Genomic DNA, 25,038 nt, shown 5'->3' with positions numbered 1-25,038 from the left:
GACTAAATTAAAAAGCAGTGCTGTGCCGTCAATATTGGATCCGATAGGAATGGCGCAGCAATCTTATGTGAGTAAAACATATTTGTACTATGCGTCACTATTGCTTTGATAGAGATCGCTTGATATGCCCTGATAGCCCTATTCGCACGTGATTAGTATTACCTAGGGACCTCTGTGATTTGGCGGGCTCATATATCATTTTTCAAGGTTTTATCACCGTTTTCGAATAATGGAGGCTGTTTCGAAGTGTTTTGTTATTATTTCGGGTGCTGGGTCATATCCGTATCTGCCAACACTGTCGTTTTGGCCGGGAGTCTCCCATTTGTTTATTTATCATGGAAACTCTCTTAACATTTGAGACCCGCGATTGTGGTGATCTTCTGTCCGGTTCGAGATCACGAGTCTCAAATGCTGACAGGTACGGTCATATTAAACACCATACAAGTCTTCAATGCGGCCCGCCCATAAAAACCGAGCGTTTCTCCAGCCGGCCTCAAAACTAGGGTAAAAAATAGCCTATTACTTATTGATTTTGATGTTTTCGAATGTAAAAACCACGCGAACGTCATAAATAGACATCAGTCAACAGTATAAAATAATAAAATTGAAAATAAGCAGGTATGTGTCTGTCGTGGCGTGTCACTATCTTGTAAAGTATTAAAGTGCACGTTATGTTATGTTCAAGTGTCCTAATATTGAATTGGAGTCCCCAACAACAGGTTTAAATGCATCCAAAGTAAAAAAACGCTGTAATTTTCTTAAAATACGCATTTATTGCGTCAAAATCTGTGACATCTAATGGTTGCAACTAGGGCTGGAATGATTCCTCGAGTAACTCGAGTAATTCGAATACAAAAAGTCATTGAGGCAAATTTTTTGCCTCAAAGCTTTGTTTAGTCCATTTAACAGCAGTACACAAGAAGCACTGCGTTTCCCCACGGACCGTTATTACTGACGCACAGCCCGCTAAACTCTGAGCATGTTATGTAAACACAGAAGAAGCTGCAGAATATATTACAGAAAAATATACAGAGGGCAGAGGTTTTCATTTCTGCTCTGACAACCGCGAGACTACGACAAACACTGTGTGTGTGTGCGCGTGTGTGAGAATGGTGAGAGAACATTGTGCTTGGTACGCAACAAAAATTGCCTCAATGATTTTTTGTATTCGAATTACTCGAGTTACTCGAGGAATCGTTTCAGTCCTAGTCCTACCTCTTTTTTGTTGCTGACTTCATGTGGTGAGGAGTTGTTGTTGAGAGGGGGAGAGGAGCTTAACGTTTTTGATTAAAGATTACAAGCGCAAATGAATTTTTAAAAAATAATGGTGTGCACGGCTAAATCATTTATAATAATCACTGCAACACTGTGTAAAACACAAAAAAATTCCTGTTTAATTGCATGGTGACTTTAAACTACCGTCTTTAAGACAGTTAAGACTATTTAAGACATCATCATCCACCATTATCGTATACTTTATACCAGGGGTCTTCAACCGGGGGTCCGCGTTGGAACTGCAAGGGGTCCGCTAATTACTGTTTACTCACAGGCAACTTTTTAAAAATAATGTTAAGCATCAGTACAGAAATATTCAACCAATGTTGTCTTTAAACTGCGCACGTGCGCGGCCGCGTGGACTCATTGAAGCTCCCGCGCATTGCAATTTTAACCTGTGTGCGTGCAGAGTAAAACATCCATTCAGGCAGCGGAAGCAAGCAATGGAAGAAACGTTACATCTGCATCATAAAAACCGGTAGGGTTAGAATCAGTGCATTCTCTGTCTTCCTTCCGATAAAAGTACACATGAAAGGAGTTGCGTGCAAATAAAGTGCATTCTCATATGTTTCTGAACTTCTATTCAAATTTGTTAAAGCTGTAAAGCGCTAATTTGACAGCCAAATGACACCACACCGCTTCTGCATTGTAAACTCTGACAGAACTATTGTACGTGTATAAAATCAATGAAACGCGCACCGTGCACTGATGGTGCTCGTCAAACAAATTGCCCCGAAAATAACGCGGATTCGTTGCATCTTGTTGCTCTCCTTAGTCTCATATGATGCTCTGCAGAAAAAAACTCATGTTAATTTTCGTGTAACTGCCGCGACAATGCTGAACCACGAGAAAGACAACGGAGCTCAGAATTATAAAATAGCGGTGTGTTCTGCAACAAAAGAATGACACTTAATAAAACGGCCTGATTTTACAACAGAATGCATAAAATCTGCACTAATTTCTTTCGCATCCAGAGACAACCTCTACCTCCACTAGAATAGTCTTTGTGCCATTAACCAGGGTCAGTCATCTCATTGAAGCCTTAATAAAAACTAAGGTTCAAGTAAATGTTTAATTGTCCATCTCACAGTAAAATGAAAGTGTTTGATGCTGCAAATCCCTTAAAATAATCAAGCAATCTACGTATATTAAAAACAAAAATAATACACAGAAAAGTATTTAGCCTATGTGCAACAAAAATATAATAGTGCTAATGTAATGTCTTAACATAATATTGATGTGACAATAGGGTTGTTTCTATTTAAATAGCTCCGTTTACACATTTAGTATAAGGGGGTCCCTGCTCCATGCATCTCTCATCTAAGGGGTCCTTGCCCCGAAAAACGTTGAAGCTGCTTTATACATTATGAGAATATACTGATATATTTAAGGGGTAGTTCACCCAAAAATTACAATTCCGTCATCATTTACTCACCCTCATGTAATTTCATACCTGTATAAATTAAAAAAGATATTTGGAAGAATGTTCCAAAAAAGGACATCATTGACTACTATAGTAGGAAAAATTAAATGGAAGTCAAAGGTGCCCCAGAACTGTTTGTTTTCCTAAATTCTTCAAAATATCTAATTTTGTCTTTAACAGAACAAAAAAAAAACTAAAACAAATTTTCCTACTATGGTAGTGGATGATGTCCTAGAACTGAAAATTGACAACATTCTTCCAAATATTTTTCTCTGTGTTCATCGGACCAAAATGTGAAAAAGTGAAGCTTTGCTATGTGGCTCAGTGGTTAGAGCATGGGGCTAGCAAGGCCAAGGTCATGGGTTTGATCCCAGGGATTGCACATACTCAGATACAATGTATAGTAGGGCTGTGTATTGGCAAGTGCCTCCCGATACGATACATATCACGATAGATGGGTCACGATACAATATATTGCTATGTATTTCGATACGATGCACATTTGCGATATATTGCAATACTTCAAATAGAAAATGTAAAAAGTAGAGCTAGAAATACAACATGCTGTGCACCACCGGGGGTTTTCTGTAAGGATAAGTGTAAAAACATCTCTTACCTCTGCAGAGTGGCCATGATGTGTGATGCATGGACCTTTAGATCAGAGGTTTGGGTTCTCAAACTGTGGATTGCGCCCCTCAAGTGGGTAGCACAGGGGAATAAGGTGGCTCACGCAAGTCACTTGGCTGTTGTGGTGCATTACAGTTAAAACACTGAACATGGGCAGTATAAAACCTCTGGTTCATCCGTGCTGTAAATGTGCTGGTGTCACATCCGTGAAAGCACAATACATGTCATTGTTACTTTTCTTAATAAACTTTTTGTTTAATGCACTGCAGTAGCCAAGTGACTTGTGTCATGACTTGCGAAGCTTACAAACAGCATTATTTTATATAACTCATTACTCGATTACTTATTTTGAAAACCAAAGCACACTCACACATCAGCTCTGAGAGCTCCAAGCGTTCTTATATTTTTCGCCATGCTCGCTTCCGCTTACTTTTGGCCGTATGTATATGACATGATTTAAAAAAAAATATCGATAGTAGAGGTATCACTATCGATACACTATTGAAAAAATAAATATTGCGATAGTTACATGTATCGATATTTTTGCACAGCCCTAATGTATAGTATAATGCAATGTAAGTTGCTTTGGATAAAAGTGTCTGCTAAATGCATAAATGTAAATGTAAACCATCCTTTTAAGCCATACATCTCTCTATACCCGGGGTTCCCTTTAACAACTTTGCAGATCGTTAACATTGAAGGAAAGCTATGTCACACGTTGCAAGACAATTTTAGGACATCCAGGTAACGTGCACTTTAATTCTGTTGTACTGCTGCATGCTGTGTCTGGGTTTAGCTTGGGGGAGGGGGAATAGCAGCGGTCTTAAAGTCTTTTTAAAGGGAGGCTGCGGGGGCTGGGTTGGCATATGTTTCATTGGGTGCAGTGGTCCCACAGACGGTCTGACATCAAAGTTGCTTTTGTCCTCTGCTCTCACTCTGCATCAAATTTGCATGTAACAGTTCACTGAGTCCATTTTTTGTTAAACTTGCTTAAAGTTTGAACACATACGTTCAGCAGGTTTTACGAAAGTTTCTTAGTTAAGAGTTACAAAAACATTCATTTAAGTTTCTTTCTTAGGAAAACTGAAGTTGTGTGCATGTTTATGTTGTTCTATGAAACAACATAATCTTTTTCAAAATAAACCCGAGTTCTTTATAAGCAGAAAGTTGAGTATGTTTGTGCTCATTGGAAGGGTGTGTGAGTGTCATGGTTAAGTCAGGGATGCCTGGACTGATTCACAAATCACACAAAGTACAGCCCACTGCATCTTGTGTTTTCACCCTCTAGATTAATGCAGCCCAGCATGGCTCAGCCTGTGTGAGACCCCTCCATCCCTCTGGTTCACCCTGTCTGCTCTCTTTCTCTTCCTCAACCCCTCCCTGCCCAGATCTCACCCCTGTCTCTACTCAAGTGACAGCCGGCATGTGGATGAGGGGGAGAGTGGGCTAGACCCACGCTCTGGGCTGGGTGTGCATGCGTGTGTGTGTATATATGCACTAGAGGTCTTCGCGGGTCAACTTAGATCCGAAAACCCAAGGTCCGACCCGAGCGGGTTCGGATCTAAAAGCTTCACGGGTGCCTCGGACACGGGTCGGTCTCGGGTAATTTAAAATAAATACATTTTTGCTGAATAGACCCAAGAAGACCGAACTGTCCCGCACATAAACAGTGCGTCACTCGCTCGTGTGGCTGGATGGTAAGCTAATTTACGCTGAGCCAGACCTGTCAATCAAGAAAACTGGATCAAACTGCGTCTTTATAATGTTTTGCACCTTTATCCTGAGTTTTCTGTTGCGCCATTTGCCAGAGTTGCCAACTGCAACAACAGGAGCAATGATTTATTGCCCTATCAATTTCATTTTTATTGACATATTCATTTTTTCATATCCACTGGTTACAACTGAAAGACGAATTCTGAAATCACAATAACACAAAATATAGGCTAATGCGTAAATAAAATGAAAATAAACGGAGCAGCGAGCAGAACTGGTTACCAGGCCACTGGGATTTGTTTCTGTAGCCTACCACCGATGGTCAGGCTGGTGAGTGCGGGCTGCAGACACACACGTCCAAGATGTTTACATTCGGGTCCAGTCGGGCTCTAAATAAATTACGCTGGGGCGGGTAGGACTCGGATCTAACTTTATTGGGTCTGTCTCGGGTCGGGTCTTTCTTTTAAAAAAAATAATTTATGCACGTCGGGTTCGGGTAAAAAGTGATTCGGGTCATTTCGGGTCGGGTTAAGATCTTTGGACCCGAGAAGACCTCTAATATGCACGTTTGTGTTGGTTCTATCTGTATCACTACTGACCTAATTTGCCCTCTCCAACTCAATCAATAGTTATTCAGTATCTCCTTTTGATATGATGTCTGCCCACGTGGAAGCAGACACAGACGCTCCTCATTGAGTGGTGGAATGTAATGGAAAAGTGAAGAACTGACAGAACTAATACATTTGATGCAGTCCAAGCCACAAGGACTGAGCAGACTTTGCCATGATTTATTTTACTTGATGATATGGGAACAAAAAATATACATGTTATGAAAATGTGTGATCTTCCTTCCTAGTATGAAAAGATCATCTATTGCAATAGAGTACATCAGACATGATGTATTTTTGTGGGCAAAACCTGGAAGAGAGTTAGCATTTTAATGCTTCTGGTTCCTTTGCCCCGAAGTCTACGGGTTTTTGAATGGGTTTTTGTTAAATCGCCTGAAATAAGATCTGTGGTTAACAAAGCCTCTAAATATTTTCACGTTTCAATATAAAACACCCCAGTTATAAGCCTTTTTATGTCTTAAAAACGACAGTTGCTAACAAGTGCAAAAAGTACAAGTGCAAAAAGTGCAACAAGTGCAAAAAGCTACATCCTTTAGCGGGGACGTTAGACGTCATCGCTCATATAAATCTCACAAATAATGGAGCATGGGCACAAATCAGGGAACACGTTTTTAATAAAGTTTGACAAAGTTGTCGGAGGCTTGGTGGTGAAGACATTGATATCTAGCGACCGTAGTCTGTTTATAGCCTCATGTTAGCTTTTTACTTCTGGTGATTGTATTTAGGCTTTAAAAGTTACAAATATTATGTTAATTCGTAAAGATGATCTTGATAGACAAGACTTGTAAACATCATGAACCTTTGTTTAATCACAGATCTTATTTTTGCGATCTTCCAAAAGTCTATGGGAAAAATGCATAGGCTTTAAGTTGAGGGAACCAGCGCGGTGCAAACATCCAGGTTGGCCTACAAAAATAAGTCATCCAACTCAATTAAACTTCAAAAATGCCTTGTTCCAGAATTGATGGATTTTTTATCATCATTTTATTGATGTGCTCGTCTTGCTCATGAAGGAGCACCTGCATCTCTGCAGAATATTCAGAAAGGTCTCAGTGTTAAAAGCAAGTGGCTGACGTTTATTTCTAACAAGAACCCTGATCATTCCAGTCTGAGCTATACAGTTTATTCATCACTTGTGAGTGGGAGTTGTTTTGTGATCCTGTCACGATGTAATGTGGGCTTTGTAAAGAGGCTGTCGTTGATTTATTGATCAATGCAAACTACTGTATATTGAACCAGACAGACCCTGCAGCACTCTAGTATATGCAGCAAATGGATGGTACGTATTTCAGGGTATTTGCAGGCTAGTTTTACAGACACAGTGGCAACAAAATAGACAGGGATAAAGATAAAGTTGGAAAAACACTATTAGAGGAAAAAGTCTATTACAATTTGTGTGAAAAGCACTAAAATGTTTGGACAGTAAGAAGCGTTAATGGAACATGGCCATTGTTACTGTGATAGTTCACCCAAAAATAAAGATTCTGTCATCATTTACTCATGTAATTTCATGTCAACCTTTATGGCCATCTTTTTTTCTGCAGAACACAAAATAAGATATTTTGAAGAAAGTTGGTAACCGAACTGCACTGGCCCCCATTCACTTGTATAGACCAAAACCAATGCAAGAGAATGGGGGCCAGTTAACAACATTCTTCAAAATATCTTCTTTTGTGTTCTTCAGAAGAAAGAAAGTCATACAGGTTTGACATGACAAGAGGGTGAGTAAATGATGGCGGAATGTTTATTTTTGGGTGAACCATCACTTTAATGTGATGAACTACACCTGTGACCTGTGGTTATTCTGCCAGGACACCTATGTAAGAGTACTGACTTTACATCCAAAAAACCTTTAGGCTTCTTGGTTATAAGTGATATTATTTAGATTATCTGCATATGCCACTCGGTTTGATATTGTGCTATCTAATGTAATGAAACTCATACATTATTATGTGTGGCTTATAAGCATCCATGTTTTGTGGGTCTGAAGAAAAGGTCTCACCTCTTTCCTTTACTTTCATATGTCAGCTTTTTGTGTATTGTCTGTAATGGATGAAAAGCATGCAATGAATGGTATCTGTGGCCTAGATTCTTTAAGGGGTTAGAGAGAGGTTTGCTGAACTAGTGCCCACGCCCCAATCCCCCCAGCACTCTGGCTGCTGTTGCATATTTTAAACACGCAGTATATCTATCATGTATAATAGAGCACTGCAAGAGGTTGCGACCGCACTGTACGGCTGTGTTTCAGCATGCCACTGTAGTGCGTGCAGCCCGCCGGTGTATTAGAATCTCTGAGGCCTGTCTGATCGTGACCGTGGCGTTGTAGGAATTGTTACCCTGATAGGCATCGTGAAAATGTTTTAGACGCTCAAATGCCTGTGAATGTGTAGATAAACAGTGTAGGTGTGCAGAATGAGGTTAGCATGAATACGAGTTTGATATGATCGTGCGCTCGATTGTTTCTGCAGACTTAAACAGGCGTCTTTGTCTGAGTCTGTGAATAACACGCCTCATGAGAGGTTCACCGTGTGGTTGTTTCTGTCTGAGACCTTTACCACATTCTAACACATGATTATGCCATTCACATAAAACGTCTGCGCGATGTGCCTGCAGAAAATTATGAGAAGCGGGGAAACAAACAAACAAATGCCTGGTGGAATGTTTTTGTTATTTGTATAGTCGGTTATTTAGGTTTTGTCTTTTGACCAAAATGTCCTCTTCATGTTGTCATTTATTCATTTTAAATAATTTAGCTGACTAAACTTACTTACTAAACTTGGTTGTAATAATGACCATAGGGACACCGTCACGTCACTAAAAATGTGAAATCTTGCTGCTTTAAAGACTCAAATAAAGACTTATTCATGTTCAGCGTTTTAGTCGGTTTAGGATATTGCATCATACACAGCATGTTGTTATTGCAACATTGAATATTAGGACATAACTAAGGGATGTACTGAAGTACCTAAATAATGGATCGTTCACCCAAAAAATCTGGCATCATTTATTCACCCTCATGTTTTTCAAAACCTGTATACAGTATATGACTCTCTTCTGTGAAGCAACATTACCAACATTATTCAAAATATCTTATTTTGTGTTGTGCAAAAAAAAGACACTCATATAGGTTTGGAATGACATAGAGGTTAAAAGAATATTGTTTTTTGGGTGAACTATCCCTTTAAGTTCAAATGTGCATTCACTTGTGCATATATAATATCTAATTTATTCATGATAAGTATTTGAGTAGTTCAGCATTTTTCTCTTTTTCTCTCGGTTCTTCATTTCTCTCATCCCTATTTGTGTTTAATGTGACACTGGTGGGGTGTTTTAACTGACGGGTGGGGTGTGTAAGTGTGATCCGAAGGAAGTGACTCAATATTCGTTCTTCAGCGGTCTTGTGTCCTCGTGTTCTCACTCTACGTCATCAATAACCGTCAAAGTCTGGTTCCAATACTCAAAAACACAAGAACAGAGAACGCATGAAAGTACCCGGATGTGTTCTCGATATCAAGGATGTATCGAATGCAGCCTTGCACGTGTACCCGCTTGAAGTCCAAGAAGTCACTGTGGCGAATTTAGTAGGGCTGTGTATCGGCAAGTGCCTCCCGATACGATACATATAACGGTAGATGGGTCACGATACAATATATTGCTATGTATTTCGATACGATACACATTTGCGATATATTGCAATACTTTAAATAGAAAATGTAAGAAGTAGAGCTAGGAATACAACATGCTGTGCACCACCGGGGGTTTTCTGTAAGGATAAGTGTAAAAACATCTCTTACCTCTGCAGTGTGGCCATGATGTGCGATGCATGGACCTTTAGATCAGAGGTTTGGGTTCTCAAACTGTGGATTGTGCCCCTCAAGTGGGTAGCACAGGGGAATAAGGTGGCTCACGCAAGTCACTTGGCTGTTGTGGTGCATTACAGTTAAAACACTGAACATGGGCAGTATAAAACCTCTGGTTCATCCGTGCTGTAAATGCGCTGGTGTCACATCCGTGAAAGCACAATAAATGTCATTGTTACTTTAATAAACTTTTTGTCTAATGCACTGCAGTAGCCAAGTGACTTGTGTCATGACTTGGAAGCCTACAAACAGCATTATTAGCATAGTATATGACATGATTAAAAATATATATATCGATAGTAGAGGCATCACTATCGATAAAAAAAATATTGCGATAGTTACATGTATAGATATTTTTGCACAGCCCTAGTATTTAGCTGCCGGGGAACTGCAGAGGCCTCGGGCAGACGTGACCCGTGCTGCTGTCTGGGCCGGGCTCTGCGGGTGTAAAAGAGGAGGGTGTGCCCTAGCTTTCCACTCTCTTGACAGATGTGCCTAAAAAATCTTCTGTTTCTGATTTTACTGTTGCTTTCCTTTGCATTTCTGAAATAAAGTTAATATAGCTAGTTAACAACTCTCACCAAGCCAACTCACACTTCTGAAACCTCTTTTTTTAGACTTCCTCATTCTTCTTCTTCATATCACGTGTGGTGTGTAACCGAAAGCACCACATTAACAGGAAATTTAGCCACTTTTCCTCTATCTGCGGTCTCGCATTATATCTTGTAATCTTAGTGTTTGTTTTGTAGTCATTTTCTGCAAAGTTTTTTTTACTGCAACCCTGTAATATTTCTGCATTGTTTGCCTAAATCTAGTGTATAATCTCCAGTGTTGTGTTCTTTTTCTACCAGGTCGCTGGACGGTCGGTTGCAGGTATCTCATAGGAAGGGACTTCCTCATGTGATCTACTGTCGACTATGGCGCTGGCCTGATCTACAGTCTCACCATGAGCTCAGAGCCATTGAACTCTGTGAGTTTGCATTTCACATGAAAAAGGATGAGGTGTGCGTCAATCCCTACCACTACCAGCGCGTTGAGACGCCAGGTAATGCTTACTGCCAAATATGTTTATATAAAGTGAAATATCGTGCCATTAACAACACAGAATATATGTTCAATAAGATCATACATTTTATTCATCATAATATTAATGTTAATTAAATCAATTACATGAGCTGTGTTGTTTATCATTAAAACATGAGTTTGGGCATAATGGATATTCTGATTCTTCTTCTGTCTCATTACTGTATTTTAACTCTCTCTCTCTCTGTAGTTCTTCCTCCGGTCCTGGTTCCTCGGCACACTGAAATCCCCAGTGAGTTTCCTCCACTGGATGACTACAGTCACTCCATCCCAGAAAACACCATCTTCCCTGCTGGCATCGAGCCCCAGAGCAACTACATACCAGGTAGAAGACAAAGAGAGTTGCTACAAATCAATGTCGCTGGAGACTTTTGAAAGTTAAGTTTATACAATAACGTTTGAAAAACAAAGCAGTAATGTTAGAAACGTCACGTCAAGAGACTTTTGACGTCAGGGACAAATATGGTCATCAGCTGCCACAAAGTGGAAAGATCCCAGGTGTAGGTTTTTTCTAAATGTTTTCCAGGTTTAAAGGGATACTTCACCCAAAAATGAAAATGCTGTCCAAATCTGTATTCATTTCCTGGATCTGATGAACACAGAGAAAGATATTTGGAAGAATGCTTATAACCAAACAGATCTCGCCCCCCCCTTGACTCCCATAGTTGGAAAAATTACTTTATCTTTTTTTTGTTCTGTTGAACACAAAAGAAGACATTTTGAAGAATGTAGGACAGCAAACAGTTCTGGGGCACTTTTGACTACCATTGTATTTTTTCCTACTGTGGTAGTCAATGGGGGGGGAAATCTGTCTGGTTATAAGCATTCTTCCAAAAATCTTTCTCTGTGTTCCCCAGAACAAAGAAATTTATACAGATTTGGAACAACTCGAAGGTGAGTAAATTATGACAGAATTTTCATTTTTGGGTGAAGTATCCCTTTAAAAGAACAAGTTTAGTCTGTAGCTGCAGTTGCAGTGGTCTGAGGGTGGATCTCTCAGCTGGCAAGAAATATCTGGACCTGAGCAAACCAAACATACACATGGAACTGTCCAGTTCACCGGCCTGTAAACACACAGAGCACAGTAAAGGGACAGCACAGCACGACAGAGAGCTCTCCAAACTCCTGCTGGACGTTTATGTTATATTTTACAATGAAACATCTGAGCATTTTATCCAAAGTGACTTGCAGTGTGTTCAGTCTATACATTTTAAAAGTATGTGCATTTGCTAGGTATCAAACCCATTACTCTGGTGTTGCTAGTGTCGTGCTCTACCAGTTGCACTGGAGGAAAGCTGGACGTGGAATAAAGCGGACACTGGGGAGAAGTTAGACAGACAATTAGAAGACCCTGCCTCATGCACACACCCACACAAGTAAAGACTCATTCAGAGTGAAAGAGATTTGAAAAAAAAAAACAATTCAAACAATTACACATGTTAATTCCACACATAGGTCTTTTGTTGACCAGTAAACAAACAACTGAATGAAAATATAGGCAACATTCTTGTTGTTCGTAGGTCTAATCAAGAGGCATTTACCCGATGCTGCATCAGACCGACGTGAAACAATTTACACAGAGCTGACTTTGGATACATATGGAGAAGATTATCCCATAGAGTCTGTTCGGAGTGGCTTTGGTTGGGATTATTTCCATCTGAATGGTATTTGGTTTCGAGAGGCTGTCTGTTACTGTAATAGGATGGTGTGTTGTTCCACATCCCGCGGCTAAATGTGAGCTGACCACAGCTTTCTAAATCAGGTGTCTTAATCTCAGGGTAGAAAAGTAAAAACCTTGTGAGTCATTGTCTTAGTTGCACCTGCTGGATTTTGCCGGATGTGTTTGCTTGTGCCTAATCTTTTATCCCTCAGCTGGGTTACTGTGTTATGGGTGTGTATCATTTGTGATGTGTGTTTGTTTGTGTTTTGCAGAGACGCCCCCTCCAGGTTACATCAGTGAGGATGGAGAGACCAGTGACCATCAGATGAACCGCAGCATGGACACAGGTGATTCTACGTATAGCCAGTTTACACCAAAACGTGGTTGAATTCTTGATTCTGATTGGTTGACATACATTTTAAGTGTTCATTTTTTAACTGTACAGCTATAGACAGTTTCGTCTTAAAAACATAAACAAACATTACTTCGCATGCGCACTTTTGTGACCCCAACTGAACTTCCGGTACACGTTCACAAACAATAGAGTGCCTGTAGATTATTTCTGAAAACAATGAAAAGAAACCGAGAAGAACCGTTACTTGGCTAAACTTGTCTCTCTAATATTTTGAATTTTGACTGTGATACCAAGCTCGACGGCTAGATGTCAATGTACTATACGGTTTCTTTAAATGCGATCGAACTACAGGACCCATTCAACAAATTGTTTATTTAATACAATTATTATGCAGTAAAATAATAATACAAATTAAATAAAATATAAATAGTTATATTATTATTAGACACTAGCCAAACGCAAACCGGAAGTTAACTGGGGGTCAGGCGCGCGCGCCGATGAAATGGTCTATGAAGTAGTTCTAGGTTTGTTTACAACATTACAGTTTCTTGTCATTTTCCCAAGTTTGCTCTAAATTTGTACAAAATTTCAAGCACTTCCGATGAATGCAAGTAGCTTTACACATAAGAGCTTTTTATGGTAGAAAACCCAAAATATTTGAACATGCAAATTGTATAAAAAATGTATTTATCATTGCTCTGATTTCTTTTTTCCAGGTTCTCCAAACCTTTCACCGAACCCGGTGTCTCCTGCCCACAATAATTTAGGTAATTCTGACCATCAATAAACATTTCATGGAAGTTTAATATGAGGGAACCAGTTTGATTTATTAAAAATGAATGATTTTCATAAAATCTATTTCACTGAAATAGATTTTAGAGCATTGCACAAACATTCTAAAATTAAAATAGATTGAATTCATGTATTGTAGCTCAATTGTGCTCAATTAAATGTGACGAGAAAGTCTAGGCACCACAAGATGATAAAATCAAGCATGCAATAACAAATAAACGTGCATCATGACTCATGAGCGGTGTAGTATGACTCGCGAATGTATGACTTCTATGTGCCTTCGGCCAAAATTAACTAGTGAGTTATCGTTTTGAATCCGTGTATTGACGCACTTGCTGACTGAATCAGTTTTTGACTTATTCACTGTATAGCTGGTCATTACTTTTCATCTGGACTCCAGATGAGACTCGAGAACTGTGGTTTATGTACTTCAGGCTTGTGAGACTCAAATTTACAGGCTGGTTTTTCAAATAACAATGAGTAGTTAAAGATACACGTTGAGAACAATTTTGTTGTGATAATAGCAAAATTTTATGAACTTAAACTTTAGTTTTATATATTTAACTGTACAGTAGGGTTGGGCCGATAGATGATGCCATCGTCCATCACCGATGGCTGATAGACATGACGATGTTAAGCCAGCATCATGATTCCAACAAATGATTCACTTTCGTCACGTGACGCTTGCTGCTCTGTGCTGTACAGATGAGACTAGCCTGACTTTATAACTGTGAAGCTCGCATTGTATAAAGAGGACGCGCAGTTTGCGATTCCTTCACCTAATAATAACTTTCTAGTCTGAGTGTATACGTGTTTTGCTTTGAAGTATTTCTGGAAATGTGTTTTTCAGTCTCTTGGAGGAAATGGATTGTTGAATGGATTGTTTGTGTGTTCCCAAAACAACTTCGACAAACCGCCCACAGTAAACATTCAGAAAACATCCTGTCAGTTACCATCTTAGCAAGGGAGGGGACCGTTTATCAGATTGTGCGTTTGCAGACGCAGCCCAGATCCCAACGAGATTTCTCTTCTCCACAGCAGTGATGTGCGTGTGTGTCAGAGAGAAAGGCTCGTGCCGAAAGCCTGTAATTTTCTGTCGTTTTGAGTCCAAGAGATGATGGGATTTCCAAGTTTCAGCCTTTATTTCTGGGAACTGCAGTTTGCTCTTGACATCACAGTGTCGTCAGTTCCCAGTCCTCGTGCGTGCTGTCTTTTTAGGTATTCCGTATCCCCACCCATTTGTTTGTCTTTCTTTTCCTGACTTTTTCCTTCTCCGCTTTTCTTTTCCACCGCCTCTTGATGTGTATGACCGTGCCTTTGCTGGGATTCTCAACTTTCATTGTTCTGTTCTCTCTGTACTTCAGATCTCCAGCCAGTGACATACTGCGAACCAGCGTTCTGGTGCTCTATATCATATTATGAGCTGAACCAGAGAGTCGGTGAGACTTTCCATGCCTCGCAGCCTTCTTTAACAGTGGACGGCTTCACAGACCCATCCAACTCTGAACGCTTCTGCCTGGGCCTGCTGTCCAACGTTAACCGGAACGCTGCTGTGGAGCTCACGCGCAGACACATCGGTACACACATCTGCCTCCATCACTCATTCATAAGACAACAGTAGAGAAAGGTCACGCTGTTTCTGCCTTTCATCAGAGAGTACATGTAGGCCTATATGTGAAATGAATTTGAACGAGTACTGTTGTGTTCATCACCTGGATTTACTGTAGGTGTCAAATATTAATTCAAATATTTTATTTAAACTTTTTAGACATCATGTTTTGATGTATTTTATTCTGGTAGGCCGGGGTGTGCGTTTGTACTACATTGGTGGTGAGGTGTTTGCAGAGTGTCTAAGTGACAGCGCCATCTTTGTTCAGAGTCCCAACTGTAACCAGCGTTACGGCTGGCATCCTGCCACCGTCTGCAAGATCCCACCAGGTACAGTAAAAGAAACAGACCTCCCTTTCTGATCTGAATACCATGAAATTCAGTTTTGTCAGATTATTTTGCTCCATTTTGATTATGAACGTTTTGTGTCCACTCAGGCTGTAATCTGAAGATCTTTAATAATCAGGAGTTTGCAGCTCTCTTGGCTCAGTCTGTGAATCAGGGCTTCGAGGCGGTGTACCAGCTCACTCGCATGTGCACCATTCGCATGAGCTTTGTGAAGGGCTGGGGAGCAGAGTACAGGTACTACAACAACCCTTTCCTCTGTATCTCTCATCTCGACTGCCGCTCTTGGAATGTGGCCTTGTTTTGACTTGTTCAACGAGTTTTGCATCACTTACGAATTGGTGTTGTTACCCGAAGCCAATATGCTTCCAGTTTAAAGGGATAGTTCACCCAAAATTGAGAATTCTGTCATCATTTACTCACCCTCAAGTTGTTTCAAACCTGTATACATTTCTTTGTTCTGCTGAACACAAAGGAAGATATTTGGAAGAAAGTTTTCAGTTCTGGGACATCATTGACTACCACAGCAGAAAAAATAAAATGGTTGTCAAAGGTGCCCCAGAACTGTTTGCTTTACTAAATTCTTCAAAAAAATCTTCTTTTGTGTTCAACAGAACACAATCAGATGGTAAGATTTCATGTGTACAAGCAGGATTGTTTTTCGTTTGTTTGATTTGTCTTTCTGTACATTTACATGTATTGTACATGTAATGAGCAAGCAAAGTAGTTGTGCCTGTGATTTGAATAAACAAATGGACAGAGACGATAACAGTCATTTGAACAAAATTCATAATGAAGCCTAAGGCCATTTTTACTGCTGTGTACAATACAGGAGTAGCTTTAAGCGAATTGTTAAATGAGGAATTCTTTTAGGTCCAACTGACCTGTGGTAACATGGCAGAATCTGATTGGTTGAGATGAGTTTTCTGTAGGGCTGCACGATATAAAAGAAAAATATGCTATGCAATAACGCGCTTTATACCATAGTCTGTCTGAACACTCGATTCTGATTGGCTGGAAGGTGTGCATTAAAACCGTTTAATGCACTGGTAGTTCCAGTCAGTTTGATCAACATTTGAAATTAACTGTCATTTTCACCTGTCTGATCAAAAATGACACTGTAAAGGGACAGTTCACCCCAAAATGTAACTTCTGTCATCATTTACTCACCCTCAGATTGTTCCAAATCTGTATAAATTTCTTTGTTCTGATGAACACAGAATGCTTGAATGCCAAACACTTCTTGGCCACCATTGACTGTACCATAGTAGGAAAAATGACAATGGTAGTCAAAAGTGCCCCAGAACTGTTTGCTTTCCTACATTCTTTCTCTGTGTTCATCAGAACAAAAACATGTATACAGATTTGGAACAATTTGAGGGCGAGTAAATGAAGCAAATTTTTGGGTGAACTATTCCTTTAATGTGCAAGACTGCAAGTCAACCTAAAGCTTTAACTTCAAACAATCTGATTGAAATTAGTACAAACCACTGCGATATGCACATTTGCAATATTTTCAATACTGTATAGTGTACAGCCTGGTCTGGCACACTGTGGTCAAGAGCTCTGACGTAGCATGACTAGGGCTGTCGTGATAAACCGACGATAAATATCACGTGATTTATGCACAGCTTTTGAGTGAAGTATAGGAAAATGCTGCTGCATCCGAAAGCCAGAGGGTGATCTTGTGTGGAAACTCCAAATACGCACTGCAGAAGAAGACCATAACACGTTCTAGAATCTAGGAATGCCTATGGACATCTTTTTATCACTGTTACTCGAGCCTCATCAGGTATTTTCATGATAATAAAGTATATTTATAATGAGCATGTTTGACGTGTGTTGCTTTTTCAAATGCACATTATAAGCAACTCAAACTTGCACTGCTTTTAGATCGAGCAGCATTTCCTACTGATCCCAGAGACGTGCTTCACGGACAAGCTACGCATTAAAAAAATATCGACACATTGCATATTGCAGCCAGCATGATTTCAATAGGATTTAGTGGTATCGCGATAAATTATCGTGCAGCCTTAGACCAGCTCAGCGTGTCCGTCATATAAACTCTTAGGTCTGCGCTGGCAAATAATTCCACATTGAACACACACATATGGTGTGCTTCACATGTCAGAGTTTCCTGGTCTCCCTTTTGCTCTCTCTCTCTCCCACCCGCTCACGTAAGTAACTTCATTGTCTGAGCCCAAGGAACCAAGACCCTAATCAGAAGCAGTTGTGCGTTTTGACCAGGGACATCCAGAGAGTGGAAAGCAGTGTGGGACTGGGCTTTCCAGACAGCTTGGCTCGTGAAGGCACAATCTGAGCTGTGTCAGGTTTCAGCAGACACCCACTCACTCTTTTTCTCCCTCTCTCTCACACCCCTCCATGTCTAACTTTCTCTCTGTAAGTGCTTAAACAAACTCTGTTGTCCCAGTTGAGCAGTTTATTTGATTGTGTCCTTTCAGCAGACATCACAATCCAGACAGCAAACATGACGTAGGAGTGCGCAGCAGCTTCAGATTCTTTCAATCATCTCTGTTGTCTGACATTCAAAACCTGACATTTAAATATGGTCTTCTGAATACAGTAATCTAAATGGACGAGGTAAAGCTCGTGTTTTGTAAGAGCCTTTCGCTTCTTTACTTACTCCACTTCTTTTTAACTTTCCACTACTCTTAATCTGTTTTCCTCTCTGCCCAACTCTGTAAACCAATGGAGATTGCGGTCAACGTTTAAGCTATATTTCAGAATCAGCACAGGCTCGTATAAAGTCTGTTCACAGACAGCTGAAAGATTCATAGATAGAGATGTCAAAAAGCGAGAGACAGCCAAACGTTGCAGCTATTAGAGAAGAACAGAAGGCAAGGGTGTCATTTTTGAATAAAGCTGTGATGAAAGCATATAAAATTCAACACAGCCCTCATGTACTGTATGGTGTAATTCTTTTCTCAGTGTGCTTCTCCATGTGCTGTAGTGACTGAAGGAGAAACTGGCACATGTGTGTGTGGGAGGAAAGATTTGTGGATTTGCCAGTGAGGAGTAAAACGTGAAAAGTATGAGGTGTTGTGAGGGTTCCGGGACTCGGCTAGCTCACGTGTGTGTGTAAGCACATGCGAAGGGGACTGAGACCGGAGTTGTGTAAGCATTATGGAATGTAAGTGTGTTTGTGGATCTGATGGATATGAACTGGGAGTTTACACACAGAGCTCATATGCACTTATGTCAGTGCAGTAAACGTCAATAATGGACACATTTTCAGGATTCTAGAAAGGAAATCAATATGGTTGGTTTGAAACAAACCAAATTTTATGTGTGATCATGAAGTGGTATAAATAAAGTTGTATAAATAAATAAATTGGTCTGACATCATTTTTAGATGCCATTGGTTTGCTGTTTTGCATTCTAATGCAGTTCTAATAGATACTTAGGTGTCTGAATACATTTGGCACCATTGTATGTTTCTAATCACGTCATTCTCAAACCGTTGTCATTCTCAAATACATGTCAGACCTTGATTTCAATGCATAAAAACAAAAGTGTTTGACATCTTGGAAACCAAAGTTTTGTGAGAATCACTCTTTCCCTCACCTCTCTTGTCTTTATTTCTGTTAAGGCGGCAGACAGTGACTAGCACCCCCTGCTGGATAGAACTGCACCTGAATGGTCCTTTGCAGTGGCTGGACAAAGTGCTCACTCAGATGGGATCTCCTTCCATCCGTTGCTCCAGTGTGTCATAGGAAAAACTCTCTCTGTACAAACACAACATGTACAAACCAAGAAATCTGGAAACAAAGTTCCTTCAGGAATCAAAGGCTGAAAGACATTCATACTCACCCACCGGTGGGTTCCACAGCCATTTTCAGACTCGGTAGCACTTTTACATTTGTCTCACTTTGGAGGAGCGTATTGTCAATGTGTAAATACTTTTTTGTAAAATTTGTCATTTATGATATATTGTGTTTTATAGCATTAGTGTAAGTAAGATCTCTCCGTCTTTTGTTATGCTGTTAGGTACATGTTTACTATAACTGGGGTATTAGATGGACTTGGTTGATTTCTAGAAACATGAAAAAAGTGCTTTTTATGTAAAGTGAAGATATGACGTTTTCAGAATATCAGTTAAACTATTTTTGATCCTCTTTTTGTTTTGGCACAATAATTGCCAACATATGGCACCTCATATGTTGTATTAAGCATATCAATGTGTGACGTGCTTGATTCCCCAGTGTCAAACCTTTTTAAAGCTGATTCACTGATCACTCAGTCACTGATTTTTTTTGGCAGTGTGTTCAAACACCGACAAATCAATTACTGTTGTTAATCATGTTTTCCTACCACATGCATGATGCATTCAGAATCATACTTTAGCTATTAAATAACACATTTTTGCAATTCACTGCACAGAATATAGCAAACTTTGTCTACATATGTACACATCATTTTTTATGTGTTGGATATGCCTGAGTTACATTTGTTGACACGCAAGTGGCTTTTGTCATTGTTCATGTGTCAAAGCAGGACCTACTGTATGTTAAGCACGCATGTTCTGAAAGGTTGTGTAAACAGCATCAGCCGTCCCATGACTGTTTGTCTTTGTACTGTCTGCTCAAAGTTGAATTCAGTCTGCAGTGAAACTGCTGTCCACTGTGACGCTGGGTTTCTGTATGTTTGAAGTGATTGAATATTAATGTGTTTGAGCTTTTTCCCTGTTGATGCTCTGTTGTCTTGGGTGAGTGGTTGAGAAGTTGTTCAAGGTTTGGACAAAATGTGACTTTTAGCTTTGGAAAAGAAATCTTTGTTTTGGTGGATTTACAAAAACCATTAATGGGCATTACATCATTTTGTGTACTCCAAAATTCACACTTTCTGGCATTATACATTTTATTCCTTGATATACGTTTAAAAAATGACTTTGCAAATACCCAGTAATCTTTGTATACGTTTGTGCATATGCATGTCTGCAGGTTCTAATGTTCTCCTCATGTTCTCCTTAAGTTCTCCAGAATAATTCTGAATGAGTGTGCCTTTGCATCAAGAGTTTGTCGTCTGTATATAGTATATTAGAGACTTCTACACAGCCAGTTATCCATATTGATCAGTACATGGGTTGTCCAGCGTTGGACTGCTCGGGGTTAAGATCCGTTTTCAGCTGAACTTGTAAATATGTCTGATAAATTGATAATGCATGCCTATTTTCTGAAACTCATGCCATTTGTACTGTAGACTCTATTTTGCTACCAAATATTTTTTCAGAAGCAGGATGGGAAGCAAACACTCTTACCTCCGTGTTTGTAACCGCTGAAAGGGGGCGGTACTGCTGGCAGGTTCTTGTATTTTTTATACATCAGATTCTCATAGGATATGGAGAAGGGCTTCGAGAAGGGAAATGTTTAGCTACAATGGGCTTTGTGAAATTTGATCTTTTGGTTAGTTCTGTTTGATGTGTTTGCGATGGGTTGCAAGCACTTGCATGCCTTTTTGAAATGGGGAGAGGTGTTCTGATGTGTTATTAAAAAGGAATCATGAAGTTCAGAATTTAGCGTTTAGGTACCTCTTGTGTACTTGACATTAGATTTACGACATGTTTGCATACAGTATATGGCTATACTGTTGTGTGATATATAGACGCTCTGAGACTTTAATAAAGTCAGTATGTATTACTAGGATTCCTCAAAATGTATTTATCAAAATGTATCTTTGTGTCATCTGGCAAAGAAAAAGAGATGGTACTGATATTATTCAGGAAACAATCTATTGTCCATGTAAGCAAACATTTTACTGTTTTATTTAAGAGGAAAAATCCAATTTCACTTTCTCAACAAATTGTTGAATATATTTTAAGTAATGTGCATTTATTGTGCTTGTGTTAACCTCTCACGTGCTGTGACTTTCTGTGGCTTAGTGATGATTGTTGTGCTTGTCCCTTGTTAGATTTCTTATTTGTACAAATATATAATCATTTCTCTTCATCCTTAAAGTTTTGCCAGGAGAAAATAAAAATCATTGTTTTGTTGAATTTTTAATAAATATATCCACGAAACAACATCTGACTGTGGCCTATTTTTCCTTTCTCATATTGTCAAAATTTTGACAATGCTGTAAAATCAGTGTGGTTCCCCCATTACATGTGCCTTGTTAGGATACAGGTAACACCACCCCGGCTTGTGACCTAGAACACACAAGCTTTCTTTGTTCAATGGACCCTAAGGGCAGGGAGGCACTGTAAGTCTTCAAACCACACACACACACACACTTATTCAACTTTTTGTTTGTCGGAATTACAGATAAAAGGGTGGAGCGACTTGCTCACGGTAAGGAAGTCCAGGTGTGTGGAGACTTAAACAGGTAAATGATGTATGCGTACAGACTTTATGGTAAGCCTCAATACTTAGTCATTGATCTTTCTTCAAACACTCTCAGTGTGCAAATCACTTCAACTGTAAATAATCATGAATCGAGGTATACCGAAAACAAGGTATTAAATAGATCATTCAATACAAACGTTGCTATACAATATAGCGTATCTAGGCGTCTGGTGAATCAGACACGGTAGACAGACAACAGACTGGGAGATTAGCGCAAACACTTAAACCAGCTGCTGTAATATTAAAGGTGAGCTTTGACCGTCAAAACCTACTAACACTGAGCTCTATGAATCATTCATTCACAGCTTCTCGAGTGTGTGCTGCTGCAGGGCTACTGTCTCACAAAGCCGGTGATTTGTGAGGCTGCTGAATTTGAGTTCCCTTCTAGGTTTTGTTTCATGAATTTTAGGTAATGCTCTGTGGTGAATTATTTCTCTCGCTTTGGCGGCCTCTGTCGGTGCACGAGAGTAATGCATAACACACACATGTATTGCGTCCGCTGTCATGTCATGTCGTTACTGCACGTGTGTGTTTATGCAGGCAGCAGTCAGACGGGAGATGAATGTGTCTGACCTGCAGAGTTTGTTTGCGCTGTTCACTGTTCGTTTAAACGTCTCTCTTTACTTTCATTCAACCAAAAATGTTACACCTGGTCTTTCCTGTTGACCCTATCAGAAGCTTTGCCCACCCTGCCTCCACCCAGTGACGTTGAGAGAGAGGATCCGTGAACCGCTGACGCCGTTGCTGTGAAAAACTTTGTTGGAGTTGGAGCGACTCTATCTCTCAGCAATTCTACCCCCACACCGCATAACAGCCAATCACAAAATGAATGCGATATTCAAGTCAGCTCCAGATTTTTTGTTTTCTCTTTCCCCTTTTTTTGGCGAGACAGTCTTAGCTCATTCATATATATGTAGTTCCCCCCCTCCGCCCACCTGGAAAATCACTTGGCCCACCTTTCATCTAATTTCTGGAGCCTGGCCTGCTGTTGACTAAAATGTTTATTGGCTCCAACAAAGCTTTTTTCAGACTGTAACGGCCACCTAATGTGTTCCCAGGGGCGTCGCAAGTGGGGGAAAATGAGTGACTGAGTACATAGGGCCTTGGCATATGAGGGGCCTTGAAGTTCCTGAAATTATATTTATTATTATTATACACTTGTGCAACTTCTCTGTTCTCCGCTAATTTTGAGAAGCTTCAGTAGGGCAGACGTCTGTCATGCCTCACCTCGAACTGCACGATAGGCTGTAGGCTACACTATAACCTCTGTTGTTTAAACTTGGCGAAGTGATATGTAACTGTAATGCGGTCAGCAGACCTGGAACACCTTCATAGGTGTGCATTTAACTGAAAGTTCCCTTTCTGTCGGTCTCTCGACGTTGTGTCGAACCGACAGATGGGGGTTCGTCCCTGAGAACCAATCGCTTCCGACTACTTGGAAAAGGCCAATGAAAATTGGCAAATGAAATTTGCATGCCGGACTCCGCCCCGGACATCCGGGTATAAAAGGGAGACGGCGTGCATCATTCATTCACCTTTTGTTCTTCGGAGCCTTCGCTGATGAAGTGCAACTCTTGCTACTTAGCAAATTCTACATTGCTGGTTCTACGACGTGGTGCATCGGACTGTCCCTTCCTGCAGCGACTTCCCCTGGGCGTCTCGGCGGTTCCAGAGGTGTTCGAGTCTGCAGACGGTGACTCACCGTCTGCGTTCTAAAAGAGCTAATTTCTCCAGCGTGGCATGTCCCGCTGTTCTCTTGGGTGCGGTGTCCTCATCGAGGATGGGGACAAGCACGATGTCTGTGTCAGGTGTTTGGGGGTCCAACACGCTGAGACAGCCTTCGTGGACTCATCTTGCCCGCACTGCGGGCAGATGGTCATAGAGACGTTGCGGTCACGGGTGGCTGTTTTCTCCCGAGAATCAGCCACCGCCTCGCATGCTTCCCGGGCTGTGACGAGGATGGCTAAGGCCATTCTGTTCGCCAAGGCGAGCGGCGAGGGTGATATGGGGGTTTCTGCGAGCGCTAATCCGTCAGCCAAGTGCTCGCAAACCGCTCGCACCCCGTCTCGCTTGCCTCATTGTTCCCTAGCTGGCGGTGCCACACCGTCAGCGTCCTCCTTCACGCAATCGGACACGATGCGTGATGAGGATGAGATGTCCATCGCAGCATCGGAGAGCGAATTGCTGGCATCCGATCCCGACGACTCTCTGCAGCTCCCCCCCAAGGGGGGACGAGCTCAGGAGGAGGCGGATGTCGAGATGTCTGCCATGCTTTCCCGGGCCGCCGTGTGCATTGGGTTAGAGTGTACTCCGGTGCCTCTCCCCCAGCTCTCACGGTTGGATACGTGGTTCTTGGGTTCTGAGCGCGACTCCAAGCCGCGCCCAACCCTGGTTCCATTCTTCCCGGAGGTGCATGAGGAACTGACGAAGACGTGGAACGCCCCCTTCTCGGCGCGTACACGTCAGACCGGTTCCGTCGCTCTCTCTTCCCTCGATGGTGGGGCGGCTAGGGGTTACGTCGACGTGCCCGAGGTGGAACGTGCAGTCGCGGTGCACCTGTGCCCGCAGGCGGCGTCCACCTGGAGATGTCGACCGAAACTCCCGTCCAAGGCATGTAGGACTTCGGCATCGCTGGTGTCGAAGGCCTACACTGCCGCGGGCCAAGCTGCCTCCTCTCTCCACGCCATGGCCATCCTGCAGGTCCATCAGGCCAAGGCGTTGAAAGAGATCCACGAGGGTAAGACCGACCCGGGGTTAATGCAGGAACTCCGCACCGCCACCGACCTCGCTCTAAGGGCGACCAAGGTGACCGCGCGGGCCCTGGGTCGGGCGATGTCCACCATGGTGGTCCAGGACAGGCATCTCTGGCTCAACCTTGCGCAGATGAGCGACGCCGAGAAAGTCCGCTTTCTCGACGCGCCCATTGCGCAGGGTGGGCTGTTTGGTGACACTGTCGAGGACTTCGCTCAGCAGTTCTCGACGGTGAAGAAGCAGACGGAGGCGATTTGCCATATTCTTCCCCGCCGGGACTCGGCCGCCCGTAGGCCTTCGAGTTCCCGTGCGGCCTCTGCTCCCCAGCAGCCCCGGCCCCCTTCGAAGCCAGCTCCGGTTCCAGCGCTCCCTACCCAGGCGGCACCCCGGAAAAGGGTGTCGAAGGGGAGACCACCACCCCGTCAACAACCTTCGAGGAAGAAGCGTTCCTGACGGGAAGACCCCAGGGAGGTTAACACCATCGGGCCCGTTTCCAGCCATGTCATCGCTGGACGGTCGATCCGGGATGGTTCCTGCCCCGTTCCAACATCAGCC

At 41.6% G+C, this 25,038-nt stretch overlaps 1 protein-coding gene across 1 annotated transcript in view; it reads left to right on the top strand.

The window, feature by feature from the left end:
- The window catches only part of smad3a (SMAD family member 3a), a 31,575-nt gene extending 10,173 nt beyond the window's left edge, over positions 1-21,402 (top strand). The window contains exons 2-9 of the mRNA XM_057333088.1: positions 10,379-10,572; positions 10,801-10,935; positions 12,543-12,617; positions 13,342-13,392; positions 14,782-14,994; positions 15,218-15,355; positions 15,463-15,607; positions 18,981-21,402. Coding sequence (XP_057189071.1) covers positions 10,379-10,572; positions 10,801-10,935; positions 12,543-12,617; positions 13,342-13,392; positions 14,782-14,994; positions 15,218-15,355; positions 15,463-15,607; positions 18,981-19,104 — 1,075 coding nt within the window. The 3' untranslated portion in view covers positions 19,105-21,402. The remainder of the gene's footprint in view (positions 1-10,378; positions 10,573-10,800; positions 10,936-12,542; positions 12,618-13,341; positions 13,393-14,781; positions 14,995-15,217; positions 15,356-15,462; positions 15,608-18,980) is intronic.
- Positions 21,403-25,038: the final 3,636 nt, after the last annotated feature.

The sequence above is a fragment of the Triplophysa rosa genome, linkage group LG1 (genome assembly GCF_024868665.1).
Source record: "Triplophysa rosa linkage group LG1, Trosa_1v2, whole genome shotgun sequence".
Taxonomy (NCBI): Eukaryota; Metazoa; Chordata; class Actinopteri; order Cypriniformes; family Nemacheilidae; genus Triplophysa; species Triplophysa rosa.
This window is presented reverse-complemented; position numbering and strand designations above follow the sequence as displayed.